At 43.5% G+C, this 26,257-nt stretch overlaps 2 protein-coding genes across 8 annotated transcripts; one reads left to right on the top strand and one right to left on the bottom strand.

Moving 5' to 3' along the window:
- Positions 1 to 213: 213 nt before the first annotated feature.
- Positions 214 to 12,209, bottom strand: THYN1 (thymocyte nuclear protein 1). Of its 5 annotated transcripts, none has more exons than XM_031960870.1 (8): positions 12,122 to 12,209; positions 10,930 to 11,037; positions 4,216 to 4,409; positions 2,260 to 2,331; positions 1,797 to 1,889; positions 925 to 1,020; positions 536 to 686; positions 214 to 449 (listed from the first exon to the last, which is right to left on the bottom strand). In XM_031960870.1, the coding sequence occupies exons 2-8, from the start codon at positions 10,973 to 10,975 to the stop codon at positions 403 to 405; spliced, it is 699 nt and encodes a 232-aa protein (XP_031816730.1). In that variant the 5' UTR covers positions 10,976 to 11,037; positions 12,122 to 12,209; the 3' UTR covers positions 214 to 402. The 5 variants fall into 5 exon arrangements, with proteins under 5 accessions (XP_031816730.1, XP_031816731.1, XP_031816729.1 ...); XM_031960871.1 differs by lacking the exon at positions 12,122 to 12,209 and adding an exon at positions 11,403 to 11,460; XM_031960869.1 differs by lacking the exon at positions 12,122 to 12,209 and adding an exon at positions 11,281 to 11,435.
- On the top strand, positions 11,607 to 25,698 carry ACAD8 (acyl-CoA dehydrogenase family member 8). 3 transcript variants are annotated; one of them, XR_004233163.1, is made up of 12 exons: positions 12,602 to 12,687; positions 15,515 to 15,615; positions 16,518 to 16,687; positions 17,282 to 17,394; positions 17,814 to 17,890; positions 18,294 to 18,431; positions 20,449 to 20,584; positions 20,765 to 20,862; positions 21,239 to 21,391; positions 21,663 to 21,831; positions 21,921 to 22,070; positions 24,501 to 25,698. XR_004233163.1 is itself a non-coding variant. In XM_031960863.1 (11 exons), exons 1-11 carry the CDS (start codon positions 11,707 to 11,709, stop codon positions 24,551 to 24,553), a joined length of 1,248 nt encoding a protein of 415 aa, XP_031816723.1. In that variant the 5' UTR covers positions 11,607 to 11,706; the 3' UTR covers positions 24,554 to 25,698. The 3 variants fall into 3 exon arrangements, 1 of the variants encoding a protein (XP_031816723.1); XM_031960863.1 differs by lacking the exons at positions 12,602 to 12,687; positions 21,921 to 22,070 and adding an exon at positions 11,607 to 11,815 and having other exon boundaries at positions 17,285 to 17,394; positions 21,663 to 21,765; XR_004233164.1 differs by lacking the exon at positions 16,518 to 16,687 and having other exon boundaries at positions 12,321 to 12,687; positions 17,285 to 17,394.
- Positions 25,699 to 26,257: the final 559 nt, after the last annotated feature.

Below are 26,257 nucleotides of genomic sequence, written 5' to 3'. Positions count from 1 at the left end.
ATCAGTCTTCCATCAATAAAGTGATGCTGACAGAATGCTTTGAGGGATTTAGATAACTACTGATAAAAAAAAACCTACCAGTTGGAGCCTTCTTCCTTTATCCTGGCATGTGCAGATTGCCAGCTCTTTGTTTTCCAAAGGCCAAAAAGCTCTCCACATCACAGGTGAGCACCAAGGTGGAATTTGCAGTTTGCTATTAAGAAACAAGCTGACTGACTGCATCCAATGCTTTATTATACTGATGTTTTAATTAAAAAACAAAAACACACACACATTCCAGATACATAGACACACCAATCCTAAAGAAAAGTAATTAGCAAATTCAAATCCCTCTCACCTCCTTGTCAGAGAGAGGCATGATTTGCTTGAAGAAACAGTTCTCCCTTTTCAAGAATTTCCCATTTAACTTGGCTTCTTGTCCTCCAGGCTCAAGACAAAGTCAAATTCACCTACCAAAGAGAGAAAAGGGAAATATGAGCTGTAGATCAGGTAGTTTTGGCATGAATGTAAGAAGGAAGATTGAGCTGGCTCTTACCTTTGGTCAGGGGCTGGACTGAGAGTCTCTGACGGGTGAAAAGAGCCATGTTTTCTAAAGGGCCACCACTGGCTTTATGGGCTTGATGATGGACCTTGAGCTCAGCCAGAGGAATAAAACGTTTGGTCATTCGAATAAACTGGACATCCACCTAAAAGAGAAGGGCATGAGGTGTAGCCCCTGGATTTACCCAGCCATCTGCACACTGTCTTAAATGAGGCACTGCCAAGTACAGCTTATTCTTAGTTGGCAGGACTCTGAGTCTCCTCTGCCCCCAAATCAAGATTTCTAGTACTTATTTACTGTCTTTTATTATTAAAGGAGTCTTCACTAAGGCATTCCTTGTTCTTATACTTCCTTGGGACTAAGAAAAAGGATAAATCAATTACCACAGACCACTTGGGGTTGTCCTTCTTGCTGGATGGGTCATAATGAGGGCTACCTTTCTCAAACTGTGTATGGTCAGGGTAAGCCTCCTTCACAATCTGGAAAAAAAAAAATCCTATGATGTCTCATTATATTGAGTTCCTACTGATTTAGGCAGGGGTCATCTATGGGTAGTTTTCAAATACAAGACTTGTTTTACCTTACTACCTAGCCATAATCATTTTTAAATTTATTTTTTTATTACATTTTAAGGTCTGAACCATCTCTATTTGACACAAATTATCTATATACACACACACACATACAAATACATATAGTGTCTACATGTATGTGCATAACACACCACATATACCATATATAATCTGTGTGTATGTATGTATGCACATATACATAGCCATACATATAATCAAAGTATTTAAAATACTAGAATAACTTAGAGCATAATCTTCAACTATTCATCCTGTCTCTCAGGCAATGCTAACTAATACCACTACTCTAAGTCAAAAATAGGATGAAGGTAACCAAATGTTATTCCTGTAATATCTATGCCAGTAATCGTTGATTAGTACAGATAATAAAAATTCAGCTGACATTTAGTACTTTATCCTAAATAGCCTGGCAAAGCTGTGATGGTGCCTGGAACCACAGAAGGAGACGTACAGTGGCTGGCATTGGGCCCTGCTAGCTCGCCTGACCCTGCCTGTCTTGCAGAAAGATCCTGCAGGCTTTCCATCTTCTTGTGGCAAATGAGGAAATAACATAGGCACAGGGTGGTTTCTTCCCCCACCTGGCTTCCCTTTTGCTCCAAGGCTACTTTGATGGGAGGAGGGGGATCGATGTTTCCCTGACCCTCCGCCCCCAGACCCTGTCTAACCTTCATGAGACCGGCAATGCCTGGTTCCTTACAGTTGCTGTGATAGAAGAAGGCTTCCTCTCCCACTTTCATTGCTCGCAGGAAGTTCCGTGCCTGTCCCAGAATGGAGAACAAGCAATTTCCTTTTTAGAACATCCTAACACCTAGGAAACTTTCCCAGAAGAGTTAAAATTCCTATCCACAACAGGTGGGTTTTTTGGCAGAACCTTCTATTCATACAACTGAAGGAAGAGAACTACTTCTCTGCTAAGACGAATACGTATCCAAATTACATCTGAACCTTGGCCAGGAAATGGTTCTTTTAGGGTTTCATTCCACTGAGAATCTTGAGACTTCATTTGAAAACACCCTTATAATAGTGAGGTGCCAGGACAAAAGTTTCCAGCTTTCTGGGGTTATCCAGCAAAAAAAATAAAAGAAACAAGCGTATTTTTCCCACTGTGGATCCCAAACATCTTCTTACCTGGTAGTTTCGAACACCATCCCAGCATGCTGTCTGTTTAGGCTGTGCTTTGAGATCCTCAATGCCAAACTGCTTAATAATCAGAGAATGTTAAGAGTTGGATATCCAAGAAAGAAAGTCATTTGTCAAAGAACTCTTGGCCCTTGCACCCGTATCACAGACATGAGAGATGTTTAGTAAACAAGGAACTCCTCTACTTCTTCCTAATCCCCAGGTACGCCTTCCCAGGTAGATCTCTAGGACCCTGGAACCCCAGGGAAGGAAGCTCACTGCTATACCCTCTTCTATGTTATTTTAGACTGGTAGGGGCACACAGAGCCCTGCAGTAGACTTCACTGTGGCATACTCTAGTGGCAATTTGGTTACCACTAGAGCCTTCAGAAAAATCATAAAGCCAACAAACTGACTTTTCTTCTCTCTTCCATCTAGCACACGGCCTATTTTCCCACCTCTCTGAGCACACGCTACCCTCCAGTTGTCTTCACTGTGCAAAGTAACTGTATGCTTTGGGGATGGACACTGCCCAAATGTCCAATGTTCCAAAATAATTATAATTGTAATTTTATTATTTTTCCTAAAAACAGAATTATTCAAACTCATTACCCACTTGATTCACCTGATTTGACTTCAAAGGACTTATTCCTATTTCCAAAAATCAAATAAATCCTAAAAGGAAGATTTTCCATGTGTAAAGATATTCTTAAGAATATATTATAAGTACTAGAAGCCAATTAAAAAGAGGCAGCCTCTAAACGTTCTGAATGATAGGGGCATCACTCTAATACATAGCCTCTCAAAGTGACAATTTTCAAGAAAAGCACTAATGTGAATATGTAGCTCCTGCTATTTGGGCATAAGGCTCCATGTGTAAGCTTAGGAAAGGAGTAAGATATGGTGGCAAGAGTTTTGATTCTGGAGTAGAGAGAACCTGTATTTAAATACTACCACTAACATAGTATCTATGGAACCTTAGGGTCATCATTTAACCCTCTATGAGTTTTCCTCCTTAGGGGGTTTGGTTAGATGGCCCTAAGGTCCTAGATTCCCTGATCCTTTTACACTTCCTAGCTGCTTAGGCTCAGCAAGTGCCTACGAAGGACCCCAGAACCAGAGTCCAGCCCAGCTCAGGATATCTAGAACAGCATGTCTGATAACACGGAAACTTTTTACACATACGACTATTAGTTTTTGGTCCCAACAGCAATTCCTCTTTCCCAGATTTCCTATCCCAGATATAAATGGAAGGTGGGGATCCTATAAATAGGTATAATGGCAATCTAACATGACTTTCTATAGCTAAATTAGGTAGAATTAGAAAGGGGGAGAAGGGGGTAGGGGGGGTAACCTCACTTCTGCCTAAGTTGCTCTGTAGATAGCCAATTATGCAGGGCAGCAACATTCAACTGTAAAAGGCCTTGCTAACAGACAGGAACAGCAGCATATATAATTCAAAAAATAAAATAATTGGGGTCATGTGTCTCACTTATTTGATATACAAATAAATATATTTATTTTCTAAAATATTACTAATTAAATTTTTCTCAGATTATTTTAAAAACTAGTTTGTTTCCTGAAAACAGACCTCTCTGTGAAATAGGGAAATGCCTTGGAAGCATGTTGGAAGGCAGGGAAAACCAAACCAGGATTAAAATTTTATAATGATCAGTTCAGTGAGGAACAGCAATGAAATGAAAAGTCTTGTTGAGCAACTAATCATGCCAACTTACACTAAGATAGAGTTTTAAGGTTTACAGAGTGCTTTTGCCAGGAGAGCCCTGTGAGGCAATATTTATATTATCTCCATTTGGCAGATGAGGAAAACGGAGGTTCAGTAGGTTGCTGATTCTGCTCATTTTCTACCCTTGCTTTTATTGCTGCTGTTTGATCGATTCTCCACCCTCCTATCCCCCTTAGGGTAAATGTTTAGCTTTCCTCTATATGCTGTGATGCTTTTACCTTGACATCCACACCTTTCTCCATCCGGCTTTCTGGCTCTGATTTCATCAGCCAGTAACGACTTGACTCATTTCCACAATCTTTTGCAGCTTGGGCCTTCTTTGTTGAGTCAGAGGGTCCTCCTTCTACCACCAGCTTGTCTGAGGTCTCTGTTTTCATGGCCTTTGTACGTTTGCCAGATGGCATCTCAGGGTCTGCAAGGAACAGGAGTATGCAAGGACTTCCCATGCTTGCTGCAGTTCTTTGTCTTTTTCACGATGTGCCACTTCTCTGGAAATCCCTACTTTCTTTGCCAGATAATACACATCCTTAAGGACCTAGCTGGCTCCCACTTTCTCCCCAAAAAGGTGTTCCTTCACTGATTTATGGCAGAGAGCCAATTCCACAAACATTAGGGACCAACTACATGCAAAGCCCTAGAGATATAGCGACACCTATAACATGGCCCTAGTTTCAAGAAGCAATGTGCCATGAAGAAAATGAAGAGGAAATGAGTTCCCTTTCAGGTAGAAGGATCAAGGAATCCTTCATTAGACTAAACCTTGCTCCACAAAAGAAGGATTTACAGATGAAGAGGAGGAGAGCTCTAATCCAGGAGCAGAAACAGTAACAATGAGATCAAGGTAAGGTGAGCAGGGCTGGAATTATGGAGTGAGGAAACAGGAAGCTATCAATGAAGTAAGGGTGATATGAGAGAAAGCTAGACTGGATCTGGATTATAGAAAGCCTTGAAAGTCAAGATCAGAGTAAAACAAGTCAATCGGGAAACACTTTTCATGAACCTACTATGAGTCAGGTATTAGTTAGGGACTGGGGACAAAAATGAAACATTCCCTTCCCTGAGATAGCTGACATACATATATAAGTTTGAAAAATATACACAAATTTTTTTTTATTTATTTGCTGAGGCAACTGGGGTTAAGTGACTTGCCCAGGGTCACACAGCAGGAAGTGTTAAGCATCTGAGACCACATTTGAACTCAGGTCCTCCTGACTTCAGGGTTGGTGCTCTATCCACTGCACCATCTAGCTACCCCAATATATACACAAAAAAAATCCAAGGTCGATCATTTATTCACTAGGCAAGCAGGAAGAATTTTTTGAGTATAGGAATGATGATCATAAGAGTGTAACTGAAAGTTTTCTTAAATATTCTTATACACTGGACAGAGGAATAAACTAAATTCAAGGAGACCAATTAGGAAGTTGTTCTATAGTCTGGGCATATGACTAGTTATGTGAGAGGGAAGACACAAAATGGATGAACCTTGACAATTGACTAGACCTAGGTTGTTTGTGGAGTTGTTTTTTCCACTTTATTATTACTTGATTAACAGATACATTACATCTTGAGATGCCACAGAGATAAGAGACAGTGTCATCACATCAGATGACAAAATAAGGTTCTTAACAAGTACAGATGACGGACATCCCCTAGTAAGATGAAATTTACTAGGTATAGAAATCCCTTCACTTGGGTTTTAAAAAATCCCACACACAAGTACAAGTACAAACTTACTTAGAGAGCTGAGAGTACAGTGGTACCATCCGTAGAAATAAGTTATTAACTAACAGAACCAGGTTTTAGGGGGAAAAAAGGTTTAGTTTTCAACATGCTGTGTTTGAGGTGCTAGAGACAGGCATAGTAGGTAATATTATAACCTGTGACAAACGGGGAAACTGAGGTCAAAGTTTAAGTGAGACCCACAGTCACATACAGAGCCAGAAAGGTCTAAGGAGTAGGATTCAAACCTCAGTTTTTCCTGACTCCAAGTCCAGCTATATATATTATCAGCATATAACATTTATGTCGCACTTACTACGCCATTCACTGTGTTAAGAAGAGTTTTAAAAATTAAGTAACTTTGATCTTCCTAAGAACCCTATGAGACGAGGTAGATGCTGTTATAATCTCCTTTCTACAGATGAAGAAAACAAACAGGAGGGATTAAGTGAAACTCATGGTCGTATACACAGTTAATAGATAGTTAGACCACACTACCAATAAGTATTATTAATAATTATTGTTATAATTAACATTAAAATAGCACTTACTATGTGCCACATGTTTTACAAATATTATCTGGGAGGTAAGTCCATTCACACAGCTAGTATCTGAGGTTGGATTGGAAACTGGCTTTTCCTGACTCTAAACCTGAAAGAGAAGGAACACTCAGTGAAGTAGGAAGAGAATTGTCACAGTTCTGTGTCAAAAAAAAAGGGGGGGGGAGGGGAACGAGCCAAGAAGAGGCTGTGTCAAATACTAAAGTTATAAATAAAGAAATGGACAGGGAAGAGGCTTCTGAATTTACTATTAAGGTCATTAGCAAGCTTAGAGAAATTTATTTTAATAAAATAAAATTTTATTTATTTAAATGTTTAATATTTTATCTTAATATTTTTACTATTTTAATAGCATGGCAAAGGCCAAATTCCAAAAGGTTTAAGGAATAAATGGGTAATGAGAAATTTGAGGCAGCAAGTATGAATAACATTTTCTGATTGCTAACAAAAAGAGAACAATACAAACGAGCATCATGACACACAACAGATACTTAAATGCTTGCTACAAGAGAAGGTAGTAAAGTCACCATGGCATTGTCATTTCCAAATTAAGAAGCCACATGTTCAGAATCTATACATATGACAGATTATTGTGATCATAGCATGAAAAAGAGACTCATTTCTAAATAATAGAAAGTTAAGAGATATTTGTTAACAGACGTTTGCCTCTTACCTACCAACTTTATAACCTGTAGAGTTAGGAATACCTTGCATTGACATTCTGGTCTATTTCAAGGTAAACAACATAAATGAAAATAATGAACTCTTCTGTTTAAGTCGTACATATCTGTAGCTCGAGTACAAAACTGTCTCATGCCTCATAGAGTCCCTGGCACAAAGTCCCTGTTTAATAAATCCTTAACAATTGACTAATTGAGAAGCATTAGGAGGTAGCAGGTTCAAGTGAAAGTTTTTTTAGTTGACATCACACAATTGGATACTAAGTTACATGTTCTTTTACAGTGCCCTTTAATTTCTTCATGGTTACTAGTCTTTTTATCTAACCAGAATATTAGCAGAGAACAAGAATAATCTGTCTTTGTGGACCCCCACAGCATTAGTCTATTGCTAAACATATAAGATCTCAATAAGGACTAGTTGATTAAGTGATTAATGTTAGTGGACAGAGAAAGAGAAATGATGTGCAAAGGTTTAGGAATGGTGACAGGGAAGAATTATCAGGTATAAATCTGGGTTCCTGGAATGATTTAGAAACAAAGAATATATAATATCTCAGTTTTTCATGCTTAACAGTATGATAGAAAAAAAAAATCACCTTAATTGAGATAATGAATACAAACTTTTTTTGCAAGTTCTAATAAAAGCTCAATCTAATGTTGGCTTTTATTATTAATATGTAAAAGTCTTTTCTATTTGATTTTGGAATGTGTTTTACAATTTTTTTTTCCTACTTGCAGATTTATTTTTCTATATATTATAGTTTGTTCACACACATTGAGATATCTGTTTGGGAGTCAAAAGTTCAAGCTGTTTTTGATACATCTTAGCATTGTGACTCTGGGCAAACCAATTAGATGGTTTGAGATGTTCAGTCTCATAGATCTTTAGATGACCCCCAACAATTTTTTTTTTTCTTGCTGAGGCAATTGGGGTTAAATGACTTGCCTTAGAGTCACACAGCTAGGAAGCATTATGTGTCTGAGGCTGGATTTGAACTCAAGTCTTTCTGACTTCTGGGCTGGTGCTATATCCACTGTGCTACCAACTCCAACCCCAAACCAACTCTCAAAGATTGTAAGCAAAGTTCACAACTTCTATTCCAGGAGGCATTTTCCAAATAGAGAATTTCTCCATGATGATGATGACATCATAAAACTGGAAACCAACCTTTCTCTCCCCCCCCCCCAAAAAGTTTGCTTAAAATGATTAATGTAAAATTAAAAGTAATATATAGATGCAATATACTATCCTGCTACTAAAAACTGGATCTAATTACCTATGCACAGAAAAATTTTACTCAAGTGGTCTTCTTTTTAGTCAAGTTTAATTCCACCCATCTGACCTCTTAAACCTATGGCTCCTCCTCCATATTTTCCTTTTGTCCAACATTTTCAATCTTTTACTCTCAGATTGTTTTTCTTCATTACCTGAAATATTCATCTCACTGTCAAACTCTCTTCATGAACTATTAATAAGGATACAGTTCGTGTTCTTCAAGATCTAAAACTCTTGAAAACTGACTTCTGCCTCTACTACTCTATTTGCTGTTTCAGGTCAGTGATGATGTACCAATAAGCAAATCCAGTAGTATTTTTTAGTCTTTGTTTTCCTGAATGCTTAGACCTTAGACCTTTGAGAGCTTTGTTTAGCCCTTAAATTTGTCACTTTAGAAACCTTGCACTTTCCTGTCATGTTTTTTACATTCTGTTCCTTTCAATGGACCTACCTGATGTTACTCACATGCAACTTTCTATATCCCATTTCCTTGCCTTATCATTTGATGTTCCTCAGATCTAGAATGCTCTTCCTCCCCTACTCCCTCCAGCAAGCCTTTTCTGGTCTTTCTCCCTCCTCTTGCTATTCCCATAACAATCACCTCTAAGGCTATCTCCCATCTATTCTGTATTCATTTTGGAGATTCTGATTTATATGTTTCTCGATTAAAACTTAAGCTCAATTGATGTCTGCTTTTGCCCTTTTTTTTTTTTTTATTCCCAGTGCTTAGCAACATCTAGCACACAGTTATCTTCTTCCTTCTTGAATCTCTCTCCTCTTGACTTCCATGACATCATTCTGGTTCTCCTTGACCTCTGATTGAACCCTTATCTCTACAGGCTTCTCTTCCATTCTGCCCCTTAGTATAAATATTAATATAAATCAATTCAAAGTTCTATTCTTTTCTATCAAAACCTCTCCAATGCCAATTTCATACACAGCTTTTACCATGTTCCAAGTGCAACTCTCTGATTCCTTCTCTAACCCCAGACTTCTAAGTGCATCCGAGACATCTGAACTCAAATTTTTGATGTATTTTAAAGACAACATGCCCCAACCAAACTCGTCATCTTCCCCCAACAAATTTCTGTCCTTTCCCTACTTCTACGAATGGAAAAACCATTTTCTGAGTCTTGACAAATTCAAAATCATAACCCCTTCTCTTGGCATTCATCAACTGCTGTGTCCTATTGGTTTTAGGATTGTAGAATTACCAAGCTGGAACATAGGCAATCCTAATCATGAGTCCAATCTACAATGTATAATGTCCTTGCCTCATTTATCTTTCTCCTTCAACAACTGCACACTGCCTTTCACATCTGTGTCCTATTTTCCAGCTCAAGTGTAATTCAGGTTCAATTCCCTTTTCACAAAGAACAAAGCACTATCTTTTCTGGCTTCTACGAGCTCTTATCTTTTCAGGTCATTCTGCAAAGATCCCCATTGCCCATTCCTTAACTTGGTCCTCAAAGCTCCCCATGATTTTACACTGAAAATTTTCCCATGGACCTGTATGTGCACGAATGTTTGTGGCAGCCCTTTTTGTAGTGGCTAAAAACTGGAAACTGAATGGATGTCCATCAGTTGGAGAATGGCTGAATAAATTGTGGTATATGAATATTATGGAATATACTGTTCTGTAAGAAATGACCAACAGGATGATTTCAGAAAGGCCTGGAGAGACTTACATGAACTGATGCTGAGTGAAATGAGCAGGACCAGGAGATCATTATATACTTCAACAACAATACTATATGATGACCAGTTCTGATGGACCTGGCCATCCTCAGCAACGAGATCAACCAAATCATTTCCAATGGAGCAGTAATGAACTGAACCAGCTATGCCCAGAGAAAGAACTCTGGGAGATGACTAAAAACCATTACATTGAGCTCCCCAATCCCTATATTTATGCCCACCTGCATTTTTGATTTCCTTCACAGGCTAATTGTACAATATTTCAGAGTCTGATTCTTTTTGTACAGCAAAATAAGAGTTTGGTCATGTATACTTATTGTGTATCTAATTTATATTTTAATATATTTAACATCTACTGGTCATCCTGCCATCTAGGGGAGGGGGTGGGGGTGGGGGGGGTAAGAGGTAAAAAATTGGAACAAGAGGTTTGGCAATTGTTAATGCTGTAAAGTTACCCATGCATACATCCTGTAAATAAAAGGCTATTAAATAAAAACCAAAAAATAAAAAAATAAAATAAAATAAAATAAAAAAAAGAAAATTTTCCCATGGATAATCGACAGATAATCCATTTGTTTAGCCATTCCTCAACAGATGCATCTTTTTAGTTTCCTGTTTTTTAAATATGATACAAAAACTGATACAAAAATTTTGGGTATAGGTCTCCTTTTCCTTTCTCTGATGTATTTTGTCTGGGTATATCCCTAATAATCTCTGGGTCAAAAAGCATTTAGGGCGCCTCAGAGTTGCTTAATTTACATTCTCTAACTGTAAGATAGGGAACTTATGAATTTCATGAGATTGTGGCTAACTTGGATTTCCCCTTGCACAGAATTATCTATTTAAGAAAAAAAAAAAAAAAAGGCAACAATGATAATTACATTCTGTCCAAGGGCCAGGAACAAAGGATGCCTTTTATGTGTAACTCATTTCGAACCCGCTCTCCAGAGCGCTCCAGGCCGGGCGCCATGCTAGCAGGGCAGGGATGCCGCTCACCTGGCTCGGGGGCATTCCGGCACGCTCTCTTCGCTCGCCTCGGCATGGCTCCTTAGCAGGGATCCGGAGAAACGGGGACTCGGGGGCCGACAGGGCAGCAGGCTGATCCTGAGAAATGTACGAGGGAAGGGGGAGGGCAGGGGGAACAGGGGAAGGGGCCGCTTGTGGCGAAGGGGTCCGCAGGAGGTGGAAGGGAAGTCTGAGGCGGCGTCCCCGAGCTGTTTTGGGTCTGGGAGAGGGGATGGGGGGAGGGGAGGGGGGGGCTGGGCGGTGGAAGAGGAAGCTCATGGTAAGGGACCTCTAAGGGCGAGGAGGCACAGCCCTGGCCAGCATCCCGCCCGAGAATGGTACCAGTTGGCTCAGCTTCAGCTCTCGGCGCGCTACAGGTTACAGCCGCCCTGACCCACGTTGGGACCTTCACTTCCGGCCCCGACTCAAGCAAAGAGAGCAACTCCCCGCTCCGGCACTTTTACCTTCCGCGGAGCGCCCGCCAGCCGCGCAGACTCGGGGCACGCCCAGACCACGAGGCGACGCCTCGCGTCCCCTTTAAGGGTTCGCCGGGAGCGGCGGTTTCCGCGCCGTGCCCGCGGGACTACACCTCCCAGAGTGCCGCGCAGCCCCCTCCCCGCCCCCGGCCCCGCCTTCGCCAGCTTCCGGCTAGGCGCAGCCCGAGCTTTGGGGCGCAGTCCGAGCTTTGGGGCGCAGTCCGCTCCTGTTGCCCGGCCCTTTGGCCGTCGCGTGACCGGAGACCGAGAGGCGGCGCGCGGCGAGAAGGCCATGCTGAGGCTCTGCGGCGGGCGCCTGGCCGCCCGGCTGGGCAGCCTGCGTGCGTGTCTTCCAGATCCAGCCCGGGGACGCGCCCGGCGCATCTCATCTTGCATTGACCGTAAGGCCCGGGATGGGAAAGTGCTCGTGCCCGGGTATCCGCGGGGCCCGGGGTCTCCCCCGCCCCGTGACGGGCCCGCGCTTCCCCCGCCCCGTGACGGGCCCGCGCTTCCCCTGCCCACGGAAAAGCGGCCCGGCGGTGAGAGCGCTCGGGGCCTGGCCAGCCCTCGGGCCGGCAGCGCTAGTCTGGAAGACGCGCGCACAGATGAAGCCTCCATCCGCGGCCCTCCCGCTCTGCGCGGCTCCGCTCGTGTGCTCTGCCCCGCGGGACTCGTTCCCCGGGCCCCCCGCCCCTCCTCCTGCTTACCCGAAGTCTAATCCAGGCTGGGAAGTGGGTGCCCCGGCCCCGAGTACCAGCTCTCCAGCCTGGTTTCCTGGGCGTTGGGGGGGTTGGGCTTCCCCTCGGTAGCCCCGGCCTCTGGGCCTGTGACGCCTGGCAGCAGGGGCCTGCTACGCGCTAGCTGCCTGTGGCGGTCACTTTGCGCTCAGCTCCGTGGCGGTTCTGCCCCTCCTCCCCACCTCCGGCTCTCGTTCCCTCCCTGAGCTGCCCTCCGCCCGGCCGGGGTCTCCCACGGTGCCCTCCGTGACAAATCTTATCGAGTCCGACGTTGTAGGCGCTCCGCGAGCGTAGGGGTTTCCCTCGCCTTGAACAGTGCTGGTTAAATGTTGGCTAAACGGATTTCTCCGTGTCTCTGCCCTTGACTTCAAGTTGCTGCTTTGAAGTGGAGAGATTAGATCTGAATCTGATTGCACTCTAGTTACCGCTTTGCCTCTGATCCTGTGACCGTGGACGCAGTATTTCTACGAGAATATGGTCCTACTATGTGCAGAGCGCCTGCGCGGTGCTGGGCGTTAAGGAGGTTGCGTCCTAAGGTGTGACATAATATATGCATAGATAAATATAGGGTGATTTGAGGAAGAAAAGAACACTAGTAATTAGGGAAATTACAGTTTTAGCACTAAGGACTTGGGACCCCGCCTGAACCTGGAAGGAAGGTAAACTTTCTGAGGAGGAGTTTTCCTTTCTTCTCTACCTCCACCTTAATCAGTGAGATGGCGTATCAAGTTTGAGAGATGTTGTATATGTAGAATAATGATATTAAATAAGATCAAGTAAGTAGGGATGGAACCAGAATGTGGATAGTTTTTACCTGTTTTTTCCTGTTGTATTTTTTAATTTTGATAATAGTTTTTTATTTTTAAAATACATACAAAGATAGTTTTCAGCATTCACTCTTGGAAAACCTTTGTGTTTCAAATTTTTCTCCTTTCCTCCCCCTCACCTCTCTCTCCTAGACAGCGAGTAATTCAAGATAAGTTAAATATAAGTTTTGTTTCCAAACTAGAATTATTCATTTCAACATTTGTTAAATATCTATTTTGTTCACAGCATGATTATTAAAAAGAAATAGAGCTCCTGACCTCAGTAAATTGTACTACAATTATTTTTATATTTATGTAGGGCTTACTATATGCCATGCACCATGCTAAGGGCTGCTTTACAATTTTGTTATCTCATTTGATCCTCACAACAACCCTGTGAGGTAGATGCTGTTATTATCCCCCACTTTATAGTTGAAGAAACTGAGGTAGTAAATCGTTTAAATTTCTTGCCCAGATACATCAAAGTGTCTGAGGCAGAATTTGAATTCAGTTCTTCCTGATTCCAAGCTCAGTGCTCTATCCAGTTACCCAGCTGCATTTAATAACAGAGATCACAGTTTTTCTATAAATTAAAAGAAATGCCCCTATAAATAATATGATAATGAGTCCTTCTAAAACTAGCTGGACTGGTCTTTGTACAAGAGACATTTAGAATCATAGACAATAGAGCAAAGAAGAAACCTTAAATAACATGTAGACCAATCCGTCTCTCAACCCCCATTTTACAATTGAACAAATAGAGGCCCAGAGGAGTTAAGTGATTTGTCCCAAGTCACCCAGCTAGTTAGTGGCAAAACTGGAATTTGAAGTCAGAAAATGAAAAATCTCAACCTCTTATTTCAAATCCATTTTTTCCATTGTTCCATGATGTTTCTGACAACACCCCCCATACTCATTTTCCAACTTTCCATTTTAGCTGTACATACTAAAACTTGTCCCAAGTTGGTATAGTCTTGACAAATTCAGAATAACTTTGATACCATGGGGAAGAATAGAACTTTCAGTGCAAATCAGAATGTGACAAATGCAAAGGAGAGATCTAAAAATTACATAGGAGATTAAAAGAAAGACAGTTTCCAGTTGGAGAGAGAAGTTTTAGACATATGATTTTGAAATGTTGGCAAGATCCCTAAGTGAAGGTGTTCACAAAGTAAGTGATTGCCTTAAAGTAATTGTTTATTTGTTAATAAGCAGGAAGATTTTGCATTCAAGAACAGCTTATATCTTAAGATCAGGTCACCAAAAGAAAGTATTGAGAAATAAGAAGTAAAGTGAAAAGGATTTCCATGGAAAAGTGGAAGAAAGCCAACAAAGGATATAAAGAAGGAACAATTTAAAAAGCAGGAGTAACTTCTTTCTCAGTTTCTCCTGTTCATTTTTTTTCAGCATCTACTTGCTGTTTTCCACCTCTTTTTCCAAAAAACTGATTTGCCTATCTATGCTTATTAATTGAAACAATTACTCCCTAGGCCACATATGCAATTCCCCAAACTCAATTAACACTTAAAAGACAGCCTTTTTTAAAAAATATTTTTAATTTTCAAAAGATATGCATGGATAATTTTTTAACATTAACCCTTGCAAAACCTTGTATTCCAATTTTTCTCCCTCTTCTCACTCCTCCTCTAGATAGCAAGTAATCCAATATGTGTGAAATATGGTAAAAAATATATGTTAAATACAATATATGCATACACATTTATACAGTTATCTTACTGCACAAAAAAAAAATCAAAAGGAAAAAAGTGAGAAAAAATTAAATGCAAGGAAATAACAACAAAAAGAGTGAGAATGCTATGTTGTCATCCACACTCAGTTCTCATAGTCCTCTCTTTGGATGTAGATGGCTCTCTTCATCACAAGATCATACATACATGCAGGTTCACATGTGTGTGTGTGTATATATATATGTGTGTGTGTGTGTGTGTTCATATATAAACTATTTTAACATACTAAGTTTTCTTTTTAATCTTATGAATTTTACATTTTAATACATTTTAAAACATTCTGAGAAGGGGGCCATAAATAGGCATTGTCAGCGGGGTCCATTACACAGAAAACTTGGTCATTGGCAGAGGTCATCAAAGTCTACTAAAGCTCAGGAAGTTCTTAGACATGCTTACTACTAGATGGGCTTGTCATGATCATAGATTCAGAGCTAGAAAGGGTCTAAAAGAATGTCTACTCTCATTCCCTCATTTTACAGATGAATCTGTAGGAAAACTTTCCTTCCCTAGAAATCCTTGATTCCTTAGACATTTACTATCAGTTCCTAGTGGTGTCTTCCTAGGTCTTAAAACCCACCACCCAGGGCTATTGGGACAATTCACTGCTGTGGAGCTGTGCTGGGGCATTTGCTTTGGGAAAAAAGCATAAGCCGGAGAACTGCAGGCCTAGAGCTAACCCTCTCCCCAAGCACAGTACCTGACACTTAGGGGACTAACATCTTGAAAATGATAGTGCCTCTAGGAAGCTGCTTCCCAGAAGACCTTGCACACTGCCTTAAGTCACACAGTGACACTCTTCCTTCTTGCAGCTTCCTTGGGCCTTAATGATGTACAGAAGGAGTTCCAGAAAGTGGCCTTTGACTTTGCCGCCCGGGAGATGGCCCCACAAATGGCAGAATGGGACCAGAAGGTGAGAGTGCCTCCATCTAAGTGCCAGGATCTTCCATTCTTGACTCTCCTTACTGTCCCAACTGGTTTGGGACCCTACTGGCAAGGCTTCATAGGGAGCACAGCAATAATGCTCGAATCAGAATCATTCAGAAGACTTTTATTTTGTGATCTAAGGATTGGGAATTACTTTAAATTGGTTCTCCTTCATCTGTGACCCAACAAAGAAGCAGTGCTTCAGTGCAAGAAATCCAAGACCCGCTGATTTTTTTCAGGCCACTTGTGCTTTTTGAGTATCTAGCTATGCTACAAAATGTGCCTAGTTGACTCGGTATCAAGGGGTCAGGTTGAGGGAAGCCATCCTAGGCTGTACCCCTTCTCAACCAGAAGTGCCTTGATGCTTTTCCTCAACATTATAAGAATCTGTAATTTCATCAGAGTGGGCTAGATGCAGATGATAATCCCTCTGTGATTTAATACAGACCTGGGGTTCTTAATCTGGGGTCTGTAGACTGATTTTGTTTGGAATTTTAAAATAACTATATTTTAATGTAATTGGTTTCCTTTGTAGCACTCTGCATTTAGGCATAAATTGGTGCATTTCAAAATACTCACTGATGGGAACCATAAACTTTAGCAGCATGCCAAAGAGATTCATGATCCTCCCCCAGAATGGTTAAGAACTACCATGTAAATAGTCTTTAGGAGTTCTTGTGATCAAAAAATGTGTCATCCTCTGCCCCCAGTAAAATGCCTCTCTAATCTCAGCTGGCTCGGATCCAGAGTGCTATTGGCCCCCTGGCCCGTGCTCAGAGCCCTTCCAGGCCCAGCCACGGGGCACTTTTGCAGCATGAGGAAGCTCCTTCTGAGCTGCCAGAATCTCTCAGGGCCGTTCCTGGAGCTCCCTGTCTCTTCTCTGCACAGGAGGTTTTCCCAGTGGAGACCATGAGGAAGGCGGCCCAGTTGGGCTTCGGGGCTGTCTACGTTAGGTCCGATGTGGGAGGGTCGGAGCTGTCCCGACTCGACGCCTCCATCATATTCGAGGCCCTGGCCACCGGTTGCACCAGCACCACAGCCTATATAAGCATCCACAAGTGAGTGCCTGGGCCTGGATGGGGTCAGGTGCTTTGAGGGGTGGCTGCGAGTCTTCCAATCCATGGGCGGGGCTGCTCCCAGCCTTGTTCATCTGTGGAGCTGGGCTATACCACGCATGCAGCCAGAAGCTGAAGCCTCCTTTGGGCTGCTCATTAGGCATTTCTCTATGGGTACGTAAGAACGCCTGCTCTCCCAGCCTAGCTTCTGTCCCAAATGTGGGTGCAAGAAAACTTCAGCCTTTTCAGGGCAGAACCAGAACCCTGCTGTTGTTTCTTTCAACTAGAGCATCCAGTGGGGTCTATAGTCATGCTAGGAGAAAGGTGATAGAAAAGAAATATGTTTCAAAACTGGCGTGGTCATAAGCAGAAGGAATATAGCTCATTGTCTGGCACCATCCCTGAGAGTGAGTTAAATGTTTCAGCCTCAGTTTCCCTGGGGTCTCGATTCAAATCCAGCCCTTCTCCAAAGCTGTGTCCAAGAATGTCTCCCTCCCCTGCTTGTCTCCTCTCTATCTTCGGTTCTCACCCCTGTAAGTGCCTCCTCCTTCCCTCGGATCTCCTTCCCACCTCTCTCCTCTCTCCCTTTGCCCCCGGCAGCATGTGTGTCTGGATGATTGACTCCTTTGGAAATGAAGAACAGAGACACAGATTCTGTCCGCCGCTCTGCTCTATGGAGAAGTTTGCTTCCTACTGTCTGACGGAGCCAGGTGGGCTTCCCACAGCTCAGAGCTTGGTCCCTGCGACCCTTCCCACAAACATGCCCAGGCCGTATCAGAAAGCTGAGGCCTTCAGTGAGGGCACCGACCATACTTTGAGAGTGCAGGTGCTCAGAGAATTCTGGGATCCCCAGGCCAAAAAACCCAATCTAAACCAATGGAAGCAGCTTCCCTATCTGGTTGAGAGCGGACTAGGTGGGCTTGGTTGGGAAAGCTATGCAAGGATCACCGGTTCAACTGCTTAACTCAAAAATCAAGGTCTGGCAGGTTCAAGAAAAGAAGACTAGAGCTTCCCATTTTGATTCCTTCTCGTTCTGGGAGGAAATAACCTGGAAAACAGGAGGGTCTGTGACTCCATTTAGTTCACTGGACTCATTCCCATTCCTTCTTTCCCTTCTTCCCTGTCACAGGAAGTGGGAGTGATGCTGCGTCCCTTATGACCTCAGCCAAACGCCAAGGGGATTACTACATCCTCAATGGCTCCAAGGTACCCGTCTTCCTCACTCTCAGATGCTTGCCACGCTGAGGGTGGTATTTCCTCTCACAGAAATCAGGTGTGCTCCTAAAGCCCGTGTCTCAGCAGGGTTACACAGGCACTTTGCCAGACTACAGTTCTCTGACACCGGCTACATTTCCATTCATTCACCTTTTCCTGATTTGATGAGTTCTGCTTGACCCCAGTCTGTTTCTTAAATCTACCCTTTTTCCTATCAAATAGAGATCCCAGTACTTAAAAATAGAGACCTCAGCCAGACCCAGACCATATCAGCCCTTCCAGCTGCTTTTCCCCTCTCCAATGATACTGAGCCTTCCAGGCGTTTTCTGAGCTTCATACTTTATACATTCAAGCTTTACCTATTCCCTTTTTCATCCACTCTGCAATCTCACAGGCTTTCATCAGTGGGGGTGGTGAGTCAGATATCTATGTGGTCATGTGCCGGACTGGAGGACCAGGCCCTAAAGGGATCTCCTGTCTGGTCATTGAGAAGGGGACCCCAGGTCTCAGCTTTGGGAAGAAAGAGAAGAAGGTAAGAAGAATATCTGGCCAAGGAACTATTAGGATCTTGGACACTCTTGGCCCCCTGTCATTACAGTATTCTTACCTGAATAACAGTAGTTCGAAAAATCTAATTGCCTGCCCTTAAGGCAATGGTTTCTGTTTTCCCTGAGAAACAGATACAGAACTGGAATGATTTAAAGCTTTATAACACCAAAAGGTTTTAAACCCATTCAGTAAATGAGGCAAAATGACAAGTCAGACAAGTTCAAGGATAATAATATTTATTTGAAAACGTTACATGCCTCTGTTGGCTGTGTATTCTGTAATCTTCATTAATCTAGATATTCTCTTCATAAAGGAGATCACCATTTTTTTTTTGGTCACTCTTACCTTCGCTAAATCATCTGTGGTAAGCTTGCCCAGTGCTCTGGGGTCTTCTAGACCTCTCAACACCAGAAGCATGAAAGAACAACATCTTGTAAAAAGGGTGCTTTTGGACAGGGTTTCAATTCTGAGCTAGATCTAGTCAAAAAAAGGTATAAACTGCTCCTTTAGATGAAGATAAAGCCTGGGGGGGGGGGGGGGGGTTTCTGAGCTAGATTTTTTTTTTTTTTTTTTTAATTAAGAAGATAATTAATTGTTTCCCTGGGTAATTTACTCAGGAGAGTAAACACAGAGCCCTGAGAATAAGGTTATCCTGTAGCATCAAGCCATTGCCATTTCAGACAAGCTTAAGGAGAGTATGACCAGGATCAGTGGTTTACCTGAGCCAATGCAAAGATTGTTTAGTCCAGTGTTTTTTGTTTTGTTTAACTTTTTTTGTATCATTATAGCTAAAAGCTAGAATTTATGTAGCACATTAATGCTTTAGCTAAACATTTAGGGGCAGCTAGTTGGTGCAGTGGATAGAGCACCAGCCCTGAAGTTAGGAGGACTTTAGTTCAAATCTGGCCTCGGACACTTAGCACTTCCTAGCTGTGTGACCCTGGGCAAGTCATTTAACTCCAATTGCCTCAAAAAAAAAAAACATTTAACAACTATTATCTTATCTTTATATCTTACAATTGTGAGAAGCAAGTACTATTGTCATCTCTATTTTATAGATAAGGAAACTTGGGTTGGGGAAAGTGTTAAAGGACTTGCCAAGGGTCACATAACTAAGAAATATTTTAGGCAGGATTTGAATCCAGTTCTTAACTCCAGGGTCATCACTCTACCTAGTAACTACCTAGCTTCCTCTAGGTGTGGCTCCCTTTGGCAGTCTGCCACAGCCTATGAACTTTTTCTCTTAATAATGTCGTTAAGTAAGTAAAATAAAATGCATAAGATAACAAAGAAAAACTACTGAAATAGTTATCTAGATATGTTGAAAAAGCAAACCATGATTACAGACCCTAGGTTAAGAACCCTTTCTATAGATCAGCAGGCAGATTAGAAAGTCTGTTTCTCTACCATGAAATGATAGCACCTACTTTTCAGAATTGTTTGTCAAGATAAAATGAGATAATGTTTGTAAAGCATTTTGCAAATCTTAAAACATATACATGTCAGTTTGTGATCATCATTATGGCTCTGTAAGAAGTGATTGAGGTGATCAATCTGACCTCATTCCTCCTGGAACAAATGCCAAAGTTACCCCATTGTCAGCATTGGCTACTTGTTCTCTCAGTATCATTGATCAGGATGACCTTTATATATCATGAGTTAATTAATGTTTAAATGTGTTTGTTTTTGAGTGCACACTGTGTACAAAGTGTTACATTGGTCAGCATAAAGAATGGAAAGGTAATACAGTGACAGTCTCTGACTTTGAGGATCTTCAGCATCCAGGGCATAGGAGAGCATCTTTGACTAATACATAGGCTAGAATCTTTATCAGCTAGGGCTTTCACAGGCGTTTAAACCTGAACTCTTCATGGTGAATTTAAGTTCTTCAGGATTAAGATTAAGGATAATGTGACCTGAAACCCCCAGGTTTTCCCAAGAATAGAATGGGCACCCTCTGAGAGCTTCTGGTCAGTGCTGTGACTCCTTGTTTTGGCCAGGTAGGGTGGAACTCCCAGCCAACAAGAGCTGTGATTCTCGAAGACTGTGCTGTACCTGTGGCCAACAGGATTGGAAACGAGGGGCAAGGTTTTCTTATTGCCATGAAAGGACTGAATGGAGGGAGGATCAACGTTGGTAAGAATGTGGAAGGAGGAGTGGGGGGCGGAGAAGACAAAGAAGAAAGGAACTGGAGGGTACAGCACACTTTTGCCCTGCCTATTCATTTGAATTGTGAAATGTGAATTGGCAAGCTTACCACAGAAGATTTAGCGAAGGTAAGAGTAACCCCAAAAATATGGTAATCTTCCTCTCTAGCTTCCTGCTCCCTTGGAGCCGCTCATGCTTCAATCATGTTGGCCCGGGACCACCTCAGTGTACGGAAGCAGTTTGGAGAACCGCTGGCCAACAATCAGGTGATTGTTTAGCTTTTTCTCTATTTTTATTTCTCACATTTTTTAGCTAAATGGACCTTTTTCATGACTTATATTTTCACTAGAATAGGAGAGAAATGAAAGGGATTAAAGGTTCTAAGTACTATGCTGAAAATTGATTTCTTCCTTAACACCCAGCCCTTAGGTGAAATTTTTGCTCTAAGCCTAGTGATAATCTCAGCTCTGCTACCTTGGGATCATGGAAATAATGGAGACAGGGCTAATAAAGTAGTGGATGTCTTCCAGTAAATGATACAGCGGACCTTGATGCTGCAGTTTCAAAGTAAAAAAGATCTCTTTCAGAGGGTCCAGGCCCAGGAGCCCACCCTCTCCCCCCTTCCCTGTTTTCTTCACGTAGTACTTGCAGTTCAAACTAGCTGACATGGCCACTCGGCTGGTGGCTTCCCGGCTAATGATCCGCAGCGCGGCAGTGGCCTTGCAGGAAGAGCGGGAAGATGCCGTGGCCTTCTGCTCCATGGCTAAGCTTTTCACCACCGATGAGTGCTTCGCAGTGAGTAGTAAACCCCCTGTTCGGCTTGGCCAGCAGTCAGTCACAGACCTTTGGTGAGGGCCCTGGGGCTCAGGAAGTGCCCCTATCTTCCCCAACACATGCAGCTTTGTCTGTTTGCGGTCCTCCCCAGGGCAGGCGCGGTTCGGCCTTGGCTCAGCCCAGCAGGGCCACAGAGGGAGAAAGGGTGCACAGCAATGCTGGGTGGGGAGAGAAGGCCCCTTGTCTGGCTGCCGTCCCTGGAGCCTCTGAGCCCGGCTGTTCTGCTCCCCAGATATGCAACCAGGCCCTACAAATGCACGGGGGCTATGGCTACCTGAAGGATTATGCGGTGCAGCAGTACATGCGGGACTCAAGGGTCCACCAGATCCTGGAAGGTAACAGTCAGTGTGGCTGGGGTTCAACCGCTCCCTCCAGGCCCAGAGCTCAAGGCAGCTGCTCCAGTATGTTTGATTCTCTGACCCCGTGGTGGGGTTTTCTGGGCAAAGGTACTGGAGTAGTTGGCCATTTCCTTCCCCAGTTCATTTTACAGACGAGGAAACTGAGAAGACTGGGTAGAATGGCTCGCCCAGGATCATCCGGATAGTGCCTGGTGGAGGTTGCGATTCACCAGGATGAGTCCCTGATTCCAAGCCCCGTGCTCCTGGCTGGCCTCCTGGCTAGTCCTCCCCACTCCAAGGAGGTATAGTGACAGACTCTGTCAGAGTGAATAGGGCATTCAGGGTTAGTGGCCGGGAGCCTCTGCAGAGCGGGCAAGAGGCCTGTTCTTTCTTGTCCTCCACATTATCTCCTTGGATCTCCCGTCAAGCTTATCAAGTAGAGACAGCCCCTATTACCCTCATTTTATACAGCTTAAACTTGTAGGAGATTAGTGTCTTGTGCTGCAAGGGGGAAATAGAGGCCCAGGAGCTAATATTTATCTCAGTGTGACCTTGGGCTAAGAAGAACAACATCTAGCATTTATAGGGAGCTTACTATAGCCAGACACGATACCAAAGTATTTCACAAATATCAGCCAGCCAGTAAATAGTATATGCCAGGAGCCTTGCTAAACCCTGGGAGTACCAAAAAGAAGCAAGAAACAGCCCTGCCCTGAAGAAACTTAAAAGGTAAAAGCAGAGACAGCACAGAAACAAATACATATAAAGCAAGCTCAAGACAGAAGAAACAGGAGATAATTAATACAGGGAAAGCACTGGAATTGAGGAGTTTGGCAAGGGTTCCAATAGAAGGCACATAGGACACAAGAGAGGAGGAGAGAAAAAAAAGAAAGAGAAATTAGAATATTTAGGACATAAAGGAAGCCAGGGAGATCAGTAATCACAATGGAGGAGGCAGTGTTCCAAGCACAGGAAGCTGCCAGAGATGGTGTCCAGCGTGGAGAGGTGGAAAATCAGGTGCTTCCAAACAGGGAATGAGGTATTGGAAACCTAGAAAGGCAGGAGGGGGCTGGGTTGTGAAGGACTTGGAATGCCAAATAGGGCATTTGGGGTTTGCTAGGGAGTAGGTGGCACATGACCGGATCTGCATTTTAGGAAAGTCACTTTGGCCAGTGATGGAGAATGCACTGGAGGGGGAAGGGATGGGAGGCAGGCTGAGCCCCCAGCCGCTGCTGCAGGAATTCAGGCCTGCAGTGGAAAGGGCCCGCCAGAGGGGTGGGCAGTGTTAGGAGAAGGGGGGCCTACTGAGAGCCGCTGGGGCAGCCTGGATCGGGAGCCTGAGGACTGGGAGGGGGGAGGTGGTGGCAGGAGGCTTGGGGAGGACAGGTGGGGGTGAGTTCTGTCCGGGCGTGGGGAGCTTGAGATGTCTGCTGGGCATCCAGGTCTGGAGATGAGGGGGGTGGGGTGGGAAAGGCCATTGTGAGATTCCTCAGTGTGGCTGATTAAGTCACCTGGGGAGAGGGCCCAGAGAGACAGCAACACTTAGAAGGCAGGATTGGGAGGAGAGTCCAGCAAAGGCCACTCTGGGAACAGGTCTTCTCCCTCGTTGCTCAGCAGCACATGTGCAGGAGGGAAGGGGGTGAGTGGGAGGTGAGAGCCCAGGCTGACCACTGTCTGGAAGTCCGGCTGAGAGGGTCGGGGATTCAGGGTAGAGGATGGGGAGAAAGGGAAAGGGGATTGAGCAGGGCACCAGGCCCATTTGACAGCTGAGGGAAATATCCTCTTTGGTGATCCCCCCAGCTCCCCAGGATTTAATTACAAATCTACCTCTGGCCCAGCCAGCTCTCTGCTGAAGCCAGGTTTGAACTCGGGTCGTGTGACTCGTGCTCTGAGGCTGCTGGCCTCCCGGGTCCTCCAACTCTGCATCTGTGGTCAGTCCAGTAGTGACTTATGGGTGATTACACAGCTAGTAACCGGGCCCCTTTGGGTGTATGTGAAAAGTCAGATTTCTTACAGACAAGGCTTTCACAGTAAGTCATTGTAGGAGAGTCCACTCTTTGTGCTTTTTCTTTGGTGTTTGAATCTAGAATTTTTCCTAATCCTAAAACAAGCTTTAAAAAAAAAAAATCCTCTAAGTGGAATATTTTCTCCACCTTAAATTAATGATTGTCTTACCGTCTCCCTTGGGGTGGCCCTAAAGTTGTCTGGGGCTAACCCATAAATGGACTTCAGTTTCCCCATTAGAATGCGAGCTGCTATTGCTGCTTTTTTCCTTTTCTTCCTTCTCTCTCTTCTCGTCTTCCTTGTATTTCTACTCCTTTCCCTTCTCTTCCTCCTCCTCCTCTCTCTCCTCCTCTTTCTTCTATGTGAACTTCTTGAGAATAAAGGTTATTTCACTCTTTGTATTTGTCTCCTAGTTTGGGGAGTGCCTAGCACACAGCTTGTTGATTTATTGTCACTGCTCAGTCTTTTCAAATCTGTCTTGACTCTTTGTGACCCTATTTGGGTTTTCTTGGCAAAGACCTTTTCCAGCTCATTATACAAATGGGGAAATGGAGGCAAACAGGGTTAAGTGACTTGCCCAGGTTCCCCTAGCCAGTAAGAGTCTGCAGCCAGACTTGAACTTAGGTTTTCCTGATCCTGGCCCTGTACTCTATCCACTGAGCGACCTAGCTGCCTAATTAATAGATTACCTGCTGCAACAACTGTGTCTCTTCTTTTTCCCTCCACAGGTAGCAACGAAGTAATGAGAATGCTCATATCTCGGAACTTGCTTCAGGCATAGCACCAGGTGGTTTTTTAGGGCCGGTTCCTGCTTGTTCTGTCTCCTCTCCAGTAATGATGTTGAATTAGAGGGGAACCCTGACACCAAGAAGCTGGACCCCGTAGGGCAGGACGCTCACTCCTCCGCTGGACCAGGGCCTCTTTTCCAACAGCAAAGCATCCTGAGGATTCAGGCAGGGGAAGGGCCGGTAGCCTGGAGTGGGGGATTCCCCAGAAGGAATTGCTTTGTGATGCTGTTGAAGACTCTTGGTGGCCGGGATTAGCACTTACACCACAGCCAATGTACTTTACTAGTACCAAATTGCCTTAAACTACCTACATTTGACCCATGTCCCATGCATTTAACAGTTGCCCTTTCTATAGCACTTTGAGGCACTTTGAGTGCTTCAGAAATCATACCTAGGTGGGTAGGGCAAGTATTTTCCCTGTTTACAGAGAAGACTACCGAAGCTTAGAGTAAAGTGACTTGTCCAAGGTGACCCAAGCTGGATGGAACTGGGATCTGTAAAGACTGACTCCGAGACTGGTGCTCTTCTCACCATACGGCTGGAGATTACCAGGCTAGGAACCTGGATGCCTCCATTATGTGCGTTAGCTAAATAGAGCAGAGACTGGAGGAAGATGGAACCAAGGGGGAATCCTGCTGTTTTTTAAAAATGGATCCGATAGGCATGCCCTGTACTGTGCTCTGAAATAGCCCTTGAGTGCACCATGCTAGCTCATTTTAGAGCAAGACAGGCAGGTGGCCAAGTAAACAGCTAGCTGTGTGTGACCCTAGACAAGTTGCTTAACTTCGGATTGCCTTAATCTCCTGGAGAATAAAATGGAAAACCATTTCAATATTTTTGCCAAGAAAGCCCCACAGAGGGACACAAAAGGTTGGATGTGACTGAACAACAGATCAAAGTATTCAAGATAGAAGAAATCTTGCTCCTGAGCTATATATCCATTTTCTATGCCCTCCCCACAGATCAGGGGTGATTTGCTGGAAATTGATTTGTTTCTCCTAGAATCATCAATGAAAACATGCAGATAAGAGTAGATTTGGGGTTTTTAGAACCCCTTCTCATTCATTCAAGATTGGGTATTTTTCTCATATTGGGAAGGAGTTTTGACATTCTAAATAAAACATTCTTGCAAATCAAATCTGACTTTATTAGCACATTTGTTTGTACTGATCAATTTTAGGATATGAAGAATACTTTCTGAGGTAGGGGTGCAGAACTATACTTCCATAGAATGGGTGCATTAAATGCCCTCCAATTGTCCCCGAAGTCACTTGCATTGTGGAGAATGTCTGCTCTATCTAATTCTCAGAGATAAGGAGCTCTCTGGTTTTCTCTGCCCATCAGGCTCAGTGAGGGCCACAGTCTTTTCAAGTACGGCCCAAGTCAGATTAAAATGCAGTTGGAAATATAGAGCAAAATAAAGAAAAATCCAATAAGCATAGATAACATTACATTTTAAAGTTTTAAACTAAGCCAAAATTCAGCCCACAAAGATCCTTAGTAGTCCCCATTTGTATCAGTTTGCACCACTGATCTTTGTGTAGAGGAACAGCTTACCCACAGAGCTGTATGGCACCCAGTCAGCAAGAGGGGACACCACACAGCTTCTGTGAGTGGAATACCCCTAAGGGACAGTCCCACAGTAGTGTGCCTGTCAGTGACTTCGGCTCCCAGCCCAGGCAGTGATGACTCCCACC

The sequence above is a fragment of the Sarcophilus harrisii genome, chromosome 3 (genome assembly GCF_902635505.1).
Source record: "Sarcophilus harrisii chromosome 3, mSarHar1.11, whole genome shotgun sequence".
NCBI classification, from domain to species: domain Eukaryota; kingdom Metazoa; phylum Chordata; class Mammalia; order Dasyuromorphia; family Dasyuridae; genus Sarcophilus; species Sarcophilus harrisii.
Note: the sequence above shows the minus strand (reverse complement) of the source record. Positions and strands in the feature narration are given on the sequence as shown.